We start from the raw sequence: 18,070 nt of genomic DNA, 5'->3' as shown, positions 1-18,070 counted from the left end.
TATGTTATATGACATTATACAATTGGAGAGACACTTGAAAAAAAAAAAAGAATTTCCCTCCATTTGTATAATAAATATTATGTTTGTGTTTGCCAGTAATGTTTTGTAATATAAGTCTTAAATGGTAGTCGTGGTGCTAGGATATGGGTGGTTGCAATATCCAGGTGGGGAGAGGGCAATAGTGGTGGAAGTAATTGTGGTGTATTTGGTTATGATAGCGAGGACTGGTGATAATAGTGGGGGTGGTAATAGTAGTTGTAAAGCCTCATCCTGATATTTATTGTTCATTTATCGTATGTTGAATTTTTTGAGGTGTTTTGACTTTTATTTTAGTTAGATGTTTTAGTTTTTTTGAAGAATAAAGTTAAAAGGTGATTCCATGATTTTAAATTTCACTTTGGTTTTTGATTCTAACTTTTAACTTGGTAGATGGAGCTCGAGTCTACGGGCGCATGAGTGTAACAACACCCATTTAAGATTTTGAACGAAGAAATTAGAGACATTTTAAATAGAGGGTTAGTTTGGTCAGTTTGAATAAAGTTAAAATCAGAAAATATCTCTCGAGATCCAGATTAGATGCGTTTGGATTGCCCAGCTTAGATCGCAACCTGACTAACTTAACTCCTTTAAAATGCCATTTTCCGGAGGCCATACTCATTGCCACCACCAAAGACCAATAGTCATTGACCTTAATACCAAAATATTGGAGTTACGCCCTCAAAGTCAATTTTATAATATTGGATATTATGCGATAACTCTATTTTAATTAATTAATAAAAAACAACAAGTTTTATTAATTAATGAGTTTGGTTTGTTTTATTCATTAATGAGTGTGGTTTTGTATTATAGAGATAATATATTATGAATGAGTCCACAAAACTTTAGGTATGAAAATAATGTCCTAAACGAGGTCAAGGCAGGGAGATTTGTACTCTATGATTATTTAGCCCTAAAAAAAAGCTCCTAACCATTTGAAAAGTCAACTAGACATTGACTATCCAAAAAGTTGGTGTATATCGCATCAAGATTAACGTGGTCACTTGCTATGCGTATTGGACATGTGGTGGATCTACATGTGCACGTCTATTGGACAAGTTCATTAAACATTGACTGCCCATGAAGCTTGAACGTATGGATGCTTAGCACATGTCAAAAGTTACGGAGCTTGAAGTTGTAGTATGCAAATAATGTCACCTCAAAGCCGCACTGCTTCGCAGGCCTTATAGTGTGATGATTGGTTCATGTGTATTAGGATGGAGATACATGATTGCAAAAATAGGACTCTATCATCTTCTAGTAATTGTTTAATAAAAGGAGATATCGATGGAAACCACTTGAAGATCCATCTCAAAAATCTCTAGCTAATGTAACTGTTGATCAAGCTACATTTGTAAGAACTACTTCAACATGAGATGCATCATGGTGACCATAGATATCTACATGTGATTTGACATTATTTCATTTATATCACATAAATCTTTATTAAGATATGAATAATAGCATAATCGAATTGCAATATTGTTAACGAAGGGTCCTTTTAGACCCATTAAAATAATTATAATTGTTGTTGGACCTAATGACATAGGCTTGAAGAGACCACTAAAGGATGCGAAAGATTAAGACATTGGGCCTACAAGCCAGCCCAAGGAACTGAGTACACAGAGCATTACTGCCGCACGACCGCTTTGGGCTTAGATTGTTTGTTGACAGTAAGGGATGAATGCAGAACTTAAAGTCTTTTCTGACCACTCAAAACAATTGGCAAACCTGACAACTTTATGACATAGAGCTCCAAGGGCAGGTTTGGCCAGATATCAACACCAAGCCACGTGTTGGCCATCGACGAGAACATAAGTCTATGGAGGGACGTAAATGTTGTTAGCCTAAAGCTCAGCTAAAGTGGGTTTTAACCACTCTTGGATGAGAGTTGTGCTCGGTACCTGACTACCCGAAAAACCAAGCAAATAACCATGTATAAATTTCAATGCCTCTCCACGTGTCAAATGAGCAATGGAGAAGTAGCTTCCATGTGAGACCCCAAAAAATTATTATAAAAAAAAAGAGAAATATTTGGAAAAGCATGTTCAGCCTATTTATTAAAAAGGTATTCATGAGAAATAGTTGACATTATTACAAGTTCTAAGCATCTTTATTATTACCTTTTAGAACCAACAGGGTCCTCTCCGGATCATTTTGGTAAGGATCCTAGCAATTCGTAAATCGTGTTCGTTTATCGTACATCGTGGGATCAGTTTTTGTCAGGTATTGTGTGTAATTAATTTTAAATAAAAATATTTAAAATAATTTTTGACAGCACGATATACGATGAACATATATGATTTAAGGATCTGTAGGATCCTCACAAAGAGGATCTGGTACCATCTGGATTCCTTTTGGAACTCGGATGAACCTTTAAGAAAGTTTGCATGTTGGACCAATGAGTGAGTGCCAAGTGGCAGCAAATGAGTGACTAGCTTTACCACTTGACAACAGCTGGAGTGACCAGCAAGGAGGGGTGTTGATTGTGATTTTATTTTTAAACAATTTATCTTTTATTTTTTATTTTTTTATTTTTATAAAATGTCTTTCACATAGGTATGTTTTTTGTTTTTTATTTTTAAAAAGGGAGACAACGGATGGCGAACCATAGTTATCCACATTTTTTGGATTTGGAAGAGTCTAGTTATGAAATGCTACCCGTGGTCACGATCAAATAGATTCACAATTTACAAAAAATCAAAGTCAGTTTAAAGACTAAATTATGAAAATTCAAGACATTGGATACCAAAAAAAAAAAAAAAAAATCTCATGCTTTGTAAATTGTCAAGTTGATGTTTCGTCTGTTCTTAAGAATACAATCCGTTGTTCAAAAAAAAAAAAAAAAAAAAAAAAAAAAAAACAAACAAACAAAAACAAAAAAATACAATTCGAAAAATAGAAATCCAACACTGATTTGGTATGATATCAAAATAAAACTTATCATATATGTGATATTCATAAAAAATAATCCACTTGGATTCGCGCTATAAAACGATAAGAAAATCATTTAATCATGTTTATAGCCAAATTGGTAACCATAATCTAGGACGATATTTGTACATGGTAAATGTGTTTAAGCAAATTATGTAGGATTATTCTCATTGGTGTGAAAGCATGGAAACTCTAGTTGTGTAGCTATAAAAACCCACCTTTTGACAATTGAGAACAAATCAAAACGCATTCCCTCTCCAACTCCACTCCCTTAGTAGCTGCTATTTGCATCACTTCAATGGCCAACTTTTCTGCTTCCTTCTACTTGTTTGCGCTCCTTTTTGCTTTCACATCAGGTATCAAACCTTTGCAACCCTCGAGTTTCGAGTTGTGTAGGTTTAGGAAAGATTAGTTCTTCGGCAGTAGTTGTTTACTAGGCACCTACCTTCGCCCGAATGAGAAAACAAAACCATTACACGCTGAGAAACCGCCTACATGTCCAACTTTTAAACTTTAATAGACACCATATAATTGTTACATTGCTCATGTTTTATCAATTTTGTGCAGTCAGAACAATGATAACAATGGTGAATGCCGATTGTTATCTAGCGACGATTGGCGGTGGTTGTCCGGATAAACACCAGTGTGAGATCACATGTAGTACTTGTAACCGCGGCGTTGGGGAGGTCCGCTCGTTTTGCAAACCTGGTGGTGGCGGAATTCCATACGAACAATGTGTTTGTGTGATGGCAAAAGGTGCTCCTTGTAATCCTCCTCCTCCGCCAAAGTGCCCAGACTGGCCTCGAGCTCTTTCCTCTACCAATGTCACTGCAAATTTGTAAAATTCACTTTCAGTATTTGTAATGCCAAAAAGGAGAGCCAAGGGTTATGCAATTTATACCAAAGTAATGAATAATACAAGGCGCCTTCATTAAATTTCATGCCTGATACGAATATATATATTTTTTCCATCTGTATCAGGATGGGGGTGAGACTTAGCCACACAATGAGTTAACAATAATTTAGTGTCGAACTCGTCATTCATACAAATTGAAGACCTCTCACTTCGAAGTTTTAGAAACATGACCAAATATTAGAACTTAAAGTTCCTGCAATACTGTTCAACGGAAAAAAAATAAAAATAAAATGTGAATCTTTCGTCATGAAACAGAAACAACTTCACATATTCCATTTTCCACGCCAACAAATTACACCAGCATTTCAGGAAGAAGACGTTGTGATGCTACCGAGATCTGCAACAAAAGAACATGAATAAAAACCGATATGTTAGGAGTGCTCCTCTTCCTGTTTTACTTCATGTTTTACATAAATGAAGGGTAATTGAAAATTAACTACTTTGCACACGAAACGAATGGAAGATGAATTCAATGCACAAACTGTCGACAAATTATATCACAGCAGCAAATAAGACCTGTCTATGCATATATTATATCAAATTATCAATATCTGTTTTGAAATTCTTGTTTTTTAATTGAGTTTAGACGAAAGACGATTTAAGTCAATCAGCTTAAACGAATGATTTGGAACAGATTGAGATGCAATGTTCTTGACAGGTTCCTAATAAGCATAAGAAAATCCACAACAATTTAATCATCTATCAGGCTCTTAGTGAACACAAAAATCTAGCAAGGATTAGAATTGCTCTTGAGATGCAATATTGCTCAGCACTAAGCATTATAATCACATTACCTGTTCTTCCTCTTTAGTAAGAAACTGTGTCCGTCATGTCAAGTAAGGCGAGGCTCTCTTTATAAGAATCAACGGTGCAATATTGATATCCATCTCCAGAAATCCCAAGATTTTTAATTTGTTTAGTCACAAGGTCCAGCGATACTAACTCATGCTTTGATTTTACATGGTCACTAGCAAAAATATCTTGAAAGAAAAATTGTTCCCTAGCTCCACAAAGCTCCAATAGTACTTCCATGCTCTTCCTAAAGCATAACGCCCTAGGTAAAAAGCCTTTCGGGACCTTGTGTACCAAGAGAATCAATTTGGCCGACGACTCTTTTTTGCCATACTTGAGCATCGCCCATATGCCAAGAAAAGAATCTGTATACCTGTCATCCGTCGTGAACAGAGCAATAGAATTTCCATCTCCATAAACAAATAATCGTAATCCCAAATCAAAATTATATGTTAAACTCTTAGGGACTGATATCCCACCGAACAACTGACTGCCCACGTCAAATGTCAGTATAAAGTACTCAGCACCATCAAAACCCCAACGGAGTGCAGGCCAATGAAGAGCCCGATTAACAAAAGCCTGGGATGCGGCTCCACGTAGTTGACATTGAGCAAGAGAACCAAGACTGGTCCATGAGCCAGTGGCTAGTGAATATACCTCAGCTACAGTTAACTTCTCATCATCATCCAAAAGAGTGATATTCCATTATTGGATGGAATATTCCGTTAAATATACCTGACATCATTAGTATATTCCGTCAAAGTTGATGGAATATTCTTCGTCTTCTCCGGTAATCCTCGCCGGAGCCGTCACTGGCCGCCGTTTGCGATTGTCAGATTCTGGAAAATTTTCAAATCTTCATATCTTCTTCATTTCTCAACCAAAATTCATGAAATTTTCACCAAAATGAAGCTTAGGATGAGAAGAACACAATCTTACCACTTTGGGGGTCCTAAAACCAACGGAATCTCATCAGAAAAATTGAGAAAATCGGCCAAACCCTACAACTATATAAACCCGAGTGTTCTTACGTCAAAACCACTCCAAAATTGATCCAACATGCTAGAAAAGCAAGAATAAAACCTTTCTAAGTTTTAAAACTACCTGAAACCAACGCGATCACAATGAGTGAATAGTACTCCTCATCGGAGCTTTTAGTTCCAGAGGTTCCCGAAGCCCTCACGTCCAACCAAAACAAGGAAAAACTTAGTTCTTATTGGGTCCAAACAATTAGGACTTAAACATACTTGGTCCACAACCAAAGTGCATGTCACACAATACCATTTAACGTCCAAGGGTATAAAAGTCATTTCACGCTATCGAAAATATATTTTGGGACGGGCTGTCACAATATTGAACGGCCACAACTGTTGCAAAAATGCCATTATAAATGGTTGTGATATCAGAAACAAAAAACCACACAATTTCAGTCGTTCTTCCATTTTCTCTTTCATAGAGAAACACATAGTAAATTCGCCAAGAATCCAAGTTCGAGTGCAAGAACTTGAATCTTGCAAGATAGACGTCCTTGAACTACTGCACTGATGTATTTATGTCTTAGGAGATTGCTACTGCAAGCCTCTATCTTCCAAAATCAAGTTAGTGATTTTTGTTGTGAATTTACATACAATTTTATTTAGTATTCATATTCTGATATATTGAATATATATATTGAAATTATAATTTGAAATAGTCTGTACAATTATTACATATTAGGGTAAAGTACAAAAAACTACCCCAACTATTGCGGTCATGACAGTTTCATACATCATCTTTTAAAAATGACAATGTCATACCGCATCTTACGAATTTTTGACAATGTCATACCTCCGTCAATTTTTCTGTTAAATGCTGACGTGGCAATAGACAGGGACCACTTTCTATTAAAAAATTAATAAAATATTATTAAAAACTAAAAAAAATATTTAATATTTTTTAAATATTAAAATAATAAATAAAAGTAAAATTATAAAAAAAAAGGGTAAAGTACAAAAAACTACCTCAACTATTGGGGTCACGACAGTTTCATACCTCATCTTTTAAAATTGACAATGTTATACCGCATCTTACAAATTTGTGACAATGTCATACCTCCGTCAATTTTTCTGTTAAGTTCTGACGTGGCTTGATTCGGGACATACTTTCTATTAAAAAATTATTAAAAACTAAAAAAAAATTATTTAATATTTTTTAAATATTAAAATAATAATAAAAGCAGAGAAAAAAAAAACCATCAGTTTGTCCTTCCCCTCCCCCTCCCCCCTCCTGTCACATCCCAGCCTAGGGCGGATCACTTCCCAGGCCTGCTCCACCACCATAGCACGATATTGTCCGCTTTGGGCTTACCATTCCCTCACGGTTTTGTTTTTGGGAACTCACGAGCAACTTCCCAGCGGGTCACCCATCATGGGATTGCTCTAGCCCCCTTCTCGCTTAACTTCGGAGTTCCTACGGAACCCGAAGCCAGTGAGCTCCCAAAAGGCCTCGTGCTAGGTAGGGATGAGAATATACATATAAGGATCACTCCCCTGGGCGATGTGGGATGTCACACCTCCTCTCTCTTCTCCCCATCTTCATTTTCTTCCCCCCACTTGCAAACCCAAAAAAATAAAAAAAATAAAAAAATTTTGAAAACCCAACAACCTCCTGCTGAAGAACAAGAAGGAGGAGGAGGAGGAGGAGGAGGAGGAGGAGGAGGAGGAGGAGGAAGAAGAAGAAGAAGAAGAGGACAAAAAAGAAGGAAGGAAAAAAAAAATTCCCCCTATCGGTGCGGAAGAAGAAGAAGGGAGAAGAAGAAGGAGGCAGAAGAACAAGAGGAAGAAAATGAGGAGGAAGAAGAAGAAGAGGAAGAAAAAATAAAAAACAAATTTGAAAACCCATCAACACCCCCTGCGGAAGAAGAAGAAGGAGAAGGAGAAGGAAGAAGAAGAAGAGGAAAAAAAGGAGGAAGGAAATTTTTTTTTTTTAAAAAAAAAAACCATCAACTCCCCTGCGGAAGAAGGAAGAAGAAGAAGGAAAAAAAAAATTATTTTTTTGAAAACCCATCAAACCCCAAATCCACCACTTTCATCCATTCTCTACATCCTCTTCCGCACCCATCCTCCACCTTCTTTGTGCACCCATCTTCCCACCGACGAGATCCCGTTTTTTTTTTTTTTTTTTGGGTTGCAGGAGGGAGAAGAGTGTGGGTGTGGGTATGGGTGTAGGTGTGGGGAAATTGAGTGCGAGTGTGGGGGGAAGACAAATTGGATTTTTTTTTTTTTTTTTTTGGTTGGGATTTGCAGGTGGGGGAAGAAGATGAAGATGGGGAGAGGAGAGAGGAGAGAGAAGGGAGGAGGGGGGAGGGGAGGGACAAAATGAGGGTTTTTTTTTTTTTTTTTTTGGCCTTTTACTATTATTTTAATATTTAAAAAATATTAAATAATTATTTTTTAGTTTTTAATAATTTATTAATAGAAAGTAGGTCACAAATCTTAACAGAAAAATTGACGGAGGTATGACATTGTCACAAATTCGTAAGATGCGGTATGATATTGTCAATTTTAAAAGATGAGGTATGAAACTGTCGTGATCCGAATAGTTAAGGTAGTTTTTTGTACTTTACACTTTTTTTTTTTAATTTTAAATTTATTTATTATATTTAATATTTAAAAAAATATTAAATATTTTTTTTTAGTTTTTAATAATATTTTATTAATTTTTTAATAGAAAGTGGTCCCCGTCTATTGCCACGTCATCATTTAACAGAAAAACTAACAGAAAAATTGACGGAGGTATGACATTGTCACAAATTCGTAAGATGCGGTATGACATTGTCAATTTTAAAAGATGAGGTATGAAACTGTCATGACCGCAATAGTTAAGGTAGTTTTTTGTACTTTACCCTACATATTATATAATTGATATTTGATTGATTCTAACAGAAATTGTATAGAGTTGTTAATTTTTTCCTGAATTTTAATTTTAGCCGATTACCCTTGAACTTTTATAATTGGCCAATTTTCCCCTTGAACTTTAACTTTAGCCAATTACCCTCTTAAAATTTATTACTAACAAAATAAGAGAAAATTGTAGTAATGGTCCCTTTAAGCGTTGATCTCTCAACTAAAAATTTGTGACCATTGGTCTCTTAACTTATCAAAATGTGCAGTCATGGTCCTATTCGTCAACTTCGTCAGAATCTCTATCAAAATAAGTTATGGTGGAAGAACCATTGCTACAGTTGTTAAAGTTGAGGAATCATTTCTTCAATTAGATTAAAGTTGAGGAATCATTTCCCTCTTTCAGTTGACGAATTATTATTCTAATTTTGTTAAAGTTGAGGGACCATTGTTATAATTTTCGTACAGAACAAATATACACAAGTAGAGACTCAATCACAAAATAAGCACAACACGAAGAAATAAACCCTTAAAACAAAACAAAATAGAGTGTAAAACACACACACACACAAATAAAAAATAAAAAATAAAAAACAAACAAACAAAAAAGCAAAACACAAACCTAGCAACTTGCAACCAGCAGAAATACTTTTCAGATATCTTATTTTACCTCTTAAAACTTCCAGTCTTCCATCGCTCTGCATGTGGGTGGTTAGGGCCTTGTCCTTATTTATTGCCTGCTGGATTCAAGCTCTCTATATTCCAACTTTTTTTTGTAATATAAATTAAAGTAGTAACATCGTTTGTATGAAAAAAAATTCAACTGTTGGAATTGATACTTATTAAAGTAGCCACAAGGGTCCATGTGCCTCTAAGTAAAAATGTGGTTTCTATTGAAAAATTCTTGCGTAGGAGCTTCCGTTGGCGTTCTATGGGGACCTCCTACATTCTATTATAACAATATGGGTTTATGTGCGACTTGAATGTAGGGGTCCTTCGTATGTGTCTTGCACAGACAAGTAATGTGATAAAAAAGTGTTTACTACCACTATGGAGTTGCGGTTTATTATATAATATAAGGTTATGTAGAAAGCATTTTACAAATAATATTGTAGCTCCAAAAACGCCATGATGGTTATAAGTTCATCCTAGCTAAGGGTTCATTTAATAACCATTTCAGTTTTTTTTTTTGGAACAAATGATATTATCTATACTAAGGGATGGGGGTGGGCTTAGCCTCACAATGGGCTAATAATAATGTGGTTCGAATTCGCCTTTGACGAGAATCGAACTTAAGACTTCTCACTTTCAAGTGAAGAGCAATATTACTAGACTTTAGTACTAAGTGACAATAACTATTTCAGTTTTTATTTGTCTCTTTTATGATTGAAATAAGGGGAATGCAAAAGAATGCATGGAGTTTGTGCATACAAAATGAAAACTAAATAAAAAACTATTTCTTAAGGAAAATGTACGATATTCATTATACAGAATGGAGTGTACAAATAGAAAGATAACAGTGCATACATGACCATCGATAAAAACTATGTCAGAGCTTTAAACTTGGTCGAAAAGAAAAAAAGCGCCTGGCACCAAAAACTATATAAGTAGTTTTTTGGTTTCGGTTTTGACTTTTTGTTGTCATTCAGTCTTCCTTATTAATGGAGCTTTAAAGCAAAGTAGGACTCCCTAGGGAGAATTTATCAAATATAGCAAAAAATTAACCCTTAATTTCAAAAATGTTAATTTTTTTCATATATATATTCAAAATCTCACTTAAATAAACATAACTACCCTCAATTTATATGAATAACTAATTGTTAGACTTAAAACTTCTTGTGCTATAATCTCTAACTAAAACTTTCTCCTCTCCTTTTTTTCTTCTTTTCTTTTCCAAACGAAGAGCAAAAGTTTTTTCTCAATTTTATTTTAATAAATAATCAAGGAAACCTTTCTTTCTCACATGGTTCACAGAAAACACTTTAGTATGTTATAAAAGTGAACTATCAAAGTAAAGAAATAAAAGTAATTATCTTTTAATTGTCGGAAATGTAAAGAATTATACATACAACCAAAATAAACAATAAAATGATCAAAAGAAAATATTTATTTGTTACACCCCAATTTCTTGGCCTAAACAATAAAATGATAGAAACAAAATTGTATTCATAAAACTCCAATTTAAAAGGGTTCTACAAAGTAGGATGAAGTTGAACGGGATTCCTGCAAATTGATTTTTCTTCTCCATGTGATGGGATCCAATATTCTTTGTGCCTACCATATCTTCTTTGTGTAATTGGTGGTAGGACAATTCTTTCACGCACATCATCAGTTACTATGCAATCGGTTTGATCATCAACTGGCCATATAGCTTCTGCATAGGCAATGACCAAGGAGTTTGTAGTATAATAATGAGAACACATAGGATAACATGAAAGTTGTCGGTGTCTACATGCAACACAAGCATGTGAGCAAGGGAGTTGGTCAAGATCAAATTGTCAGCATGTGCAACCCTTTTCCTCTAAATTCACAACTTCAATACAAGATCCATCATATACATGAAATGAGTAAGTTGCAATGGGCGATACCTACATGTTCACATACATACATATATATATATATATATATATATATATTACTCAAACAAAAGAAGAACTAAACAACCAAAAAAAAATATTCCGAACCAAATCACCTTGACTAAAAAAGTTAAGACCTGTTTGTAATGGGTCATCATTATCTTCCGAAGAAAATACTTTCTACTTCAATGTAACACACAAGGGAATCTTCCAAGACCTCGAAAGGTTTAAAAAAAAATGCCCACACACCATCATCATCAACTATATCTGCAGGCCATGTAGTTTCCGTTGCGTTATATATGACTTTCATAGTTATCTCATACTCATTTGGGTCCGCATTCACAATACTATGTACTTTCTTCTGAAGCTCTGCAAATGTAATTTTGTCTGAAATAAGTAACCCTTTCATTTTGTAATTTTTGTACATTGAGTCAGCCCACCTCCCACCATAGTTCACTAAAATTGTCAAACTAGACATTGTCATGAATATAAGCAAAACAATAAAAAAAAGAAAAGTGACATACAGACACAGCTAAGATCGATATATATGTGAAAATAAAAAGAGTGTTGTGAAAACTGGACTGAATCATGAGAAAGGTTGGGCGTTAATATATACAGCGTTAATATCTACGCAAAACATCGTGCATTTCAGCAATGGAAGACGAACCTTGTTGATTAAGGTGCTATTCTTGAAGTTAACTTCCAATTACTTTTACGCATTGAAAAAAATTAGATTAATATTGCTTACCAAACCAACATAAGATGAATAAAAACGCAGAAAGAAAAACTTTATTCCGTAAACCCTAATATGCACTGAAGAACAATTAGCTTTGCCTCTAACTGATTGGCAAATGCTGTTAGATTTGTCAATCTTCCATTGACATAAGAAACGTAATTTTTCTAATATGTGCTAAAGAATTTCTATTGCGTAAACTTTACAAAAATTGATAGTTCGTTCTTCAATAAAATTCAACCGAAGGAAGAAACTACAAAAGCAAAGAGAAAATATAGACTAGGAAGAGTGAAAAAATTAATCATCTACACTCACCTTCATACGTTTAGGGTTGCACAAAATATCCACAGTAGCCGATGCCTTCACTATCTCTCCACCATTTTCTAGGTTTTGCCGACCAAAATATCAATCTAATAGGGTTTTGTTTCTTTTAATTTATTTGGTTTTAAAGTTTAAAGACATTTGTGTCTATTTAAGTAATATTTTAAATATATTTGAAAATTATTATAAAAACTGATATTTTTAAAATTAAGAATTAAATAAATACTTGTCCCGTGGACGGAAGCATATTTTATCGGGCAGAAATTGAGAATTGCCTCTCTCGCAATCGCTGGCGGCTACTGAAGCAGAGAGACAAAACCGCAAAAAATTCAAATGGAGAAGAAGGTTTTGGTTCACTACAACCACACCGATCCCTGCGCATTTGCACGCTGGACTACCAAGTAATCACCTCCATCCCTTTGCCCTCCCTTCTTTCTCTTCACTTGTGTCCTCAAATTTCAATAATTTGTTTGTTAAATACTGGGTTTTTGCAGAGAAAGCTTCCAGTTCATGGCCGCCCGGCCATGGCAACAGGTCATCGATTTTTACTCCTACGTGGTCACGGGCCGGAAGCCCCTGTCCGCCTTGTTGGGCAATGCTTGTTTGACTAGGAGTAATTTATGCAATAGGCTGGAGAGTGTTCCGCCTTCTCAAGATAAGGGTGGGAGGTGGGCTCGACTGACATTCAAGATTGTTGTTTCGTACCATGGCGGTTCGTTTGATGGGTGGCAGAAGCAGCCAGGACTCAATACTGTTCAAAGGTGGTAGCTTTGATGCTATGTGGTGGTGTTTTTATCTGTTTTGGAAATGCCCAAGTTGTGTTAAATGTGAATTTGTTGGTTGTTCAAGTGTTTAAGATGTTTGGGAAATTGACCAAAGTGATCATTTTTTAAAAACCGAATTGCTAAAATGATCGGTTTTTTAGTATGATACCTAATAGCTTTAATATTTGATTTGATCAGTTCAGCAACTGGGTTCTGATCATTTTTTCCAATTTCCCAAGATATTGTCTATTGGCAGCTTTGATAATCTGTGATGTTTTGTATATTTAAGAAATGCCCAAGTTGAGTTAACTGTGGTTTTGTTCTTCATTGACACATTTAAGATGTCTGCTCTTCATACCTTTGATAATCTGTGATCTTGTTTCATATATTTTAGAAGTTCCCAAGTCGAGTTAACTTTGGTTTTGTTCTGTAATGAAATGTTTAAGATGGTTTCTATTGTGTTGCCACTTGACAGTGTGGTGGAAAAATCTCTGGGGAAATTTGTTGATGAGAGGAAAGCCAAGCAGCTGAGAGATAAAGGTTTACCATTAGAAGCGGCTGCTGTTGTAGCTGGGCGCACTGACAAAGGAGTGACTGCCCTTCATCAAGTTTGTTCTTTTTGTATGTGACACCCTCATTTGTTTCCAATTTGGTTTAGTTTACTTTTTAAAAGAATGTCTACTTAGGCGCGGTTGTATGAAAAAGAAATTACTTGTCAAAATGATATAGAAAAGCATGAGAACGAACCACCTGCTCCCTTGCTTAAACAGAGTTGGTACTTTCCTGATTCTGATATGACCCAGGAATGTGTAAGGTTAACTATTGCACTGCCCTTTATGCTTTTTTCCTGGAATATTCTTTTCTAAATAGGAGCTTCCATTGTTTTGCATCTTTTGAAAACGAGTCCACATCAATTAAATAACTCATTTATGTTTTACATTATTTGCAATAATACATGCTCATAATTTTCTTCCATTTTCCCTGAAGCCATGCATTGCACTTTTCACTGTTTCTAATACAGGATAGTCTTCTCCAGTGTTTCAAGTGATCATGTTTAATGCTTTTTCTATTCTACCAACTCATACATCTGTGAGTTTGCTATTTCACTGACATTACTCATTTGTCTTTTTAGATACTTGGAATAAGGATGTTAAATCTCAAGATATTACAAATGCCATTAATAGTGCAGTACCAGGAAAACTCAGGGTTGTATCGGTTACAGAGGTGATGTTTTGTTCAAATTTGACTGTCTTGCTACGCTGAAATTTAAATTCACTAATCATATTTTGGTTACTTCAATTATTTTTGCATCTTGAAGTTGATCTTTGTTATCATAGCTGGTTTGGGTCTTCATCCGTGCATGCTGCCCATGTTTATGTTTCCTTTTAATTTCAATAGTCTGAGAGCTAGTCAATCTTAGTGTAGGTATCACGGACCTTCCATCCAAATTTTACTGCCAAATGGAGACGCTATGTATATATATTTCCATTTAATGATGAGGAGGACATGGAGCAAAGTAATCAGAGTGGAGGGAATGCTCAAAACTTTAAGAGTACACAAAATCGTCATGAGAATGAAAATGGGTGTGATCAATGCAGTGAGACAAATGCTGGAAATTTAATTATCAATGATAATGAAGACATCGGAATTGAGAACAAACCTCGGAAATTCAGCTTAACCAGGGTGAACCAACTTTTACAGAAACTAGAAGGAAAGTTATTATCATATAAGATGTTTGCACGTGATACCAAACCATCCAGAAATGTGTAAGAAATTAAGAACTGAGGCTTTATTTGCAATTAATACTTGGATGCTTATCTTCTTTTTTTTTTCTTTTTCAGATTATAGCTTTGACTGTTGCTTCGTAATTCCAATTTGCATCATCTTGGTCTTGTTCTATCAGTTCACGTAGTTTATTTTATTTTGTAACCATTTCATTCACTTCTTCAAGGTCAAGCCATATTAATTGTCAATCTCCCATCTCGTCATGTGCTCGTCATGCACTAGTAAGCTGTAGTTATTCAAAAATACGTTGTTTGTTCCCTTTTTTTATTTTCATGCCACATGTCCAGTGCACAACCTGAGTTCATTTGCTTCATTGAGTGCATATATTTTCAATTCATTGACTGCATATTGCACATGTGTTCTTTCTCCTCTAACATAATATTTTATTCATAATGCAAAGAAAGAGATATTTACTTTTAAATGACGGGTAATATCCTTTTTTCCTTTCTTTCTGTACCTAGAGAATGCTAAATATTTTTTTCTTGGGTTGCGCTGCAGATTACTATATGCATATAATAATTCTCATGAGTAGATATATCTCCTATAATCATCCGAATCCAACTTCCCAACCTGATATATAGGTGCATTGGAATGACTGATCTTATGCAGAAATGTAGTGATGGAAGAGGTTCAAATGCTGTTGTCACTTTCTGTCTAGGTTCTTTTGACTCAACTGTAGTTTGATACATACGAAGATATCTTCGCTAGCTGAATATCCCCTTAATATTTTCTCTCAAAGAAATATGCCTTTTAACACTGACTTACCTTAGCAGAGGGAAGTTGCGCTTCCATGTACTAATGGTATTTGTTTGTTTTTTCAGGGGTCCTCCAACAGAGTGTTTTGTCTTCCATGCTCGAGCTAAAGAATCCAAATTACCATGTTCAGTATGTGTTTATTGTTGTTACTAGTCTTTTGAAACTTTTTCTTCATTTTATATTTTCCTCTTCAATTTAAATCCCTTAAGCTCTCATCTGTGCTGTAGGATGAAAATCAATTGTTTAGTTTCTGCACCCACATATAAATGTGTGCGCGTATGTTAGCAAACAAACATGAGACTATGAGATTACTTAATGATATCTTTCCAAAGTCACGTTCACTCATAGGAATAACGGATGCCAATTTTTTTGACCTGAATTGCCTCTCTCTTTCTCAATAATATAGATGGGAATTCAGATGGACAAAACATATAGGAAACTAGGATTAGACAGAAAGAAAAAGGAAAAAAACATGGTATTGCAAGCCAAATAAGAATCATCATTTTCAAGTCAAAACCTTCCGAAGTTCTGGAAAATTCCAGGTTTGTGTGACAAATTGGAAATCAGAATATTTGTTTAATTATTGAAGAAATTTCACGAGGGCCATGCCTCTGGAAGTAAATGGTGGGGTTGTAGGTATTGCATTAAATATTAGAAAAGAAGAGTTTCGGAAAACTTTCATAATCAATTGAAACATCTGGTACTTTCTAGCCCTCAAAACTTTCTACCTAGCTTAAGCATGTGGGCTGGCTTTGAATGCATCCCAACCACTTGTTGCCTTAAATCAAACATTTCTTCTACGTTGAGGCACGAATGTTTGTATTCCCAAGTGTCTATTTATAATATACAGTTAGATTGCATGATTGATCTGAATACGTGCACTTGTGTATGATGAACTATTAGAACATGATTGATTAATCAGAATGTACGTGGTCATTTTTCTTTTCCTTTTAAATTGGTACCTAATTAGACATTAAAGGATGTGAAATTGTTTGGAACTCTTGTTTAGGTGAGCTCAAAATGCTGGGCATGCCCTGCTTTGGATTTGATGTTTAATTTGTAGAAATATGATTACTTTGAGTGATTCTATTAGTTCCAGACTTTGACTATTACATATTGTATTGCGAATGTAGTGATCCAGAGAAAAGCATACTTACACACTTTTACTTATTAATATGCATTCAGATAATTAATTACTAATAGCACTGCGGTTGTGTAGGAGCATGAAAGAGGAAGCAGAGTGATGTGCATTGAACTAGTTGCTAATCGATTCTTACGGAGGGTAATACTTGATGCACAATGTTTTTGTATTTATTATTTTGAACTAGTGCCTTGTCTGGTTAATGGGCTGTAAGTCTTGCAATATTAGCAACAGTGATGTCCTTGGGCTTCCTTTATAGCCAACTTGACATCATTGCCATATTTTGCTAATTCTGCTGGTGCTCTAGTGATCTCTTTAATATTGTATTGATGGTAACTTCTATGAGTACTTCGTTGCCAAAATTAACAAATAAAAAAATTTGGTTACCTATTTTTGCAGATGGTTCGGGTTCTTGTGGCAACTGCAATAAGGGAAGCAGCTGCAGGTGCAGATGAGGATGCATTGCTAAAGCTGATGGATGCTACATGCAGACGTGCCACTGCTCCACCGGCACCACCTGATGGTTTATGTCTTGTTGATGTGGGTTATGAAGAATTTGATCCTCAAGATTGCCTTATCTCGAAGGAGTGAATTCACTATAAAGTTCATGTAGATGCAACTTACCGATCTCGTAAAATTGAATATGAGAAGCAAATAGGTTAAGAAAGGAGCTCCATGGTTTTGATGAAAATATATTCGATGGAAATGCAAATTATTCAGAGGACTTCAAACTTCGGATCAAATACGCTCTCTTTGTACTAATGCTTCAATTGTCACATGTAAACCCTTGCTGTAGAATTTTATACAGAAATGTCAAATTTGGTTGTGACTTATGTGGGTTATTCCAGATTTATTGTTGTGATATTGCCTGAACTCTGAACTGAAAAAAGTTGCGTTTGGCGAGGGACATAATGTAATGGGTTATTGTTAAGTTTGCCTTTGTACTCGTAACATGTGTTGGGGGTTCTTGCATTATACTCAAGTTGAAAGTTATAAATCTTTATAACAAATTCCACGTGTCTAAACTCTCATGTAATTTTCAACAAGTTGAAAGCAAAGGACTTCCATGACACGTGTACATCATCTCTATGACATCTCATGCCAATGTTATACTCCCATGTAGGGCTTTGAACGAGTTGAACCGAACTGAATATCATTGTGCACAAGTTTGGTTTGTTTAATTTTTTCCAAGCTCAAGTTAGGTTTGGTTTAGTTTTTACACGAGCTGAGCTCGAGCTCACTTAAAAAATTCGAGCTAGATACTGAGCTCAAGTTGTTTCGAGCTATTGCTTATAGTAAATTGGTCCAATTATGTACAAAACTTTGCACTATCATGATAGGTTTTAGGCTTAAGCGTTGGCTAACAATCAAATTTTTTAGGGAAATACCCAAAAATGGGACAATTTCTTAATCTTGGGACAAAAATAGGACAACC

General features: G+C 35.2%; 2 protein-coding genes across 2 annotated transcripts; one reads left to right on the top strand and one right to left on the bottom strand.

The window, feature by feature from the left end:
* Window positions 1-3,977: 3,977 nt before the first annotated feature.
* On the bottom strand, window positions 3,978-5,988 carry LOC148691821 (uncharacterized). Its single transcript, XM_088683427.1, has 3 exons — window positions 5,926-5,988; window positions 4,681-5,350; window positions 3,978-4,223 (listed from the first exon to the last, which is right to left on the bottom strand). Exons 1-2 carry the CDS (start codon window positions 5,986-5,988, stop codon window positions 4,694-4,696), a joined length of 720 nt encoding a protein of 239 aa, XP_088539553.1. The 3' UTR covers window positions 3,978-4,223; window positions 4,681-4,693.
* A 6,431-nt stretch (window positions 5,989-12,419) lies between these two features.
* LOC137737643 (Pseudouridine synthase family protein) lies at window positions 12,420-17,566 on the top strand. Its single transcript, XM_068477184.2, has 8 exons — window positions 12,420-12,590; window positions 12,684-12,950; window positions 13,429-13,574; window positions 14,086-14,177; window positions 14,379-14,719; window positions 15,560-15,623; window positions 16,714-16,776; window positions 17,035-17,566. The coding sequence occupies exons 1-8, from the start codon at window positions 12,523-12,525 to the stop codon at window positions 17,224-17,226; spliced, it is 1,233 nt and encodes a 410-aa protein (XP_068333285.2). The 5' UTR covers window positions 12,420-12,522; the 3' UTR covers window positions 17,227-17,566.
* The last annotated feature ends 504 nt before the right edge of the window (window positions 17,567-18,070 follow it).

Source organism: Pyrus communis, chromosome 13 (genome assembly GCF_041283825.1).
Source record: "Pyrus communis isolate YQ-2024b chromosome 13, ASM4128382v1, whole genome shotgun sequence".
NCBI lineage: Eukaryota > Viridiplantae > Streptophyta > Magnoliopsida > Rosales > Rosaceae > Pyrus > Pyrus communis.
The sequence above is the reverse complement of the archived record's forward strand: the minus strand, read 5'-3'. Positions and strand labels throughout refer to the sequence as shown.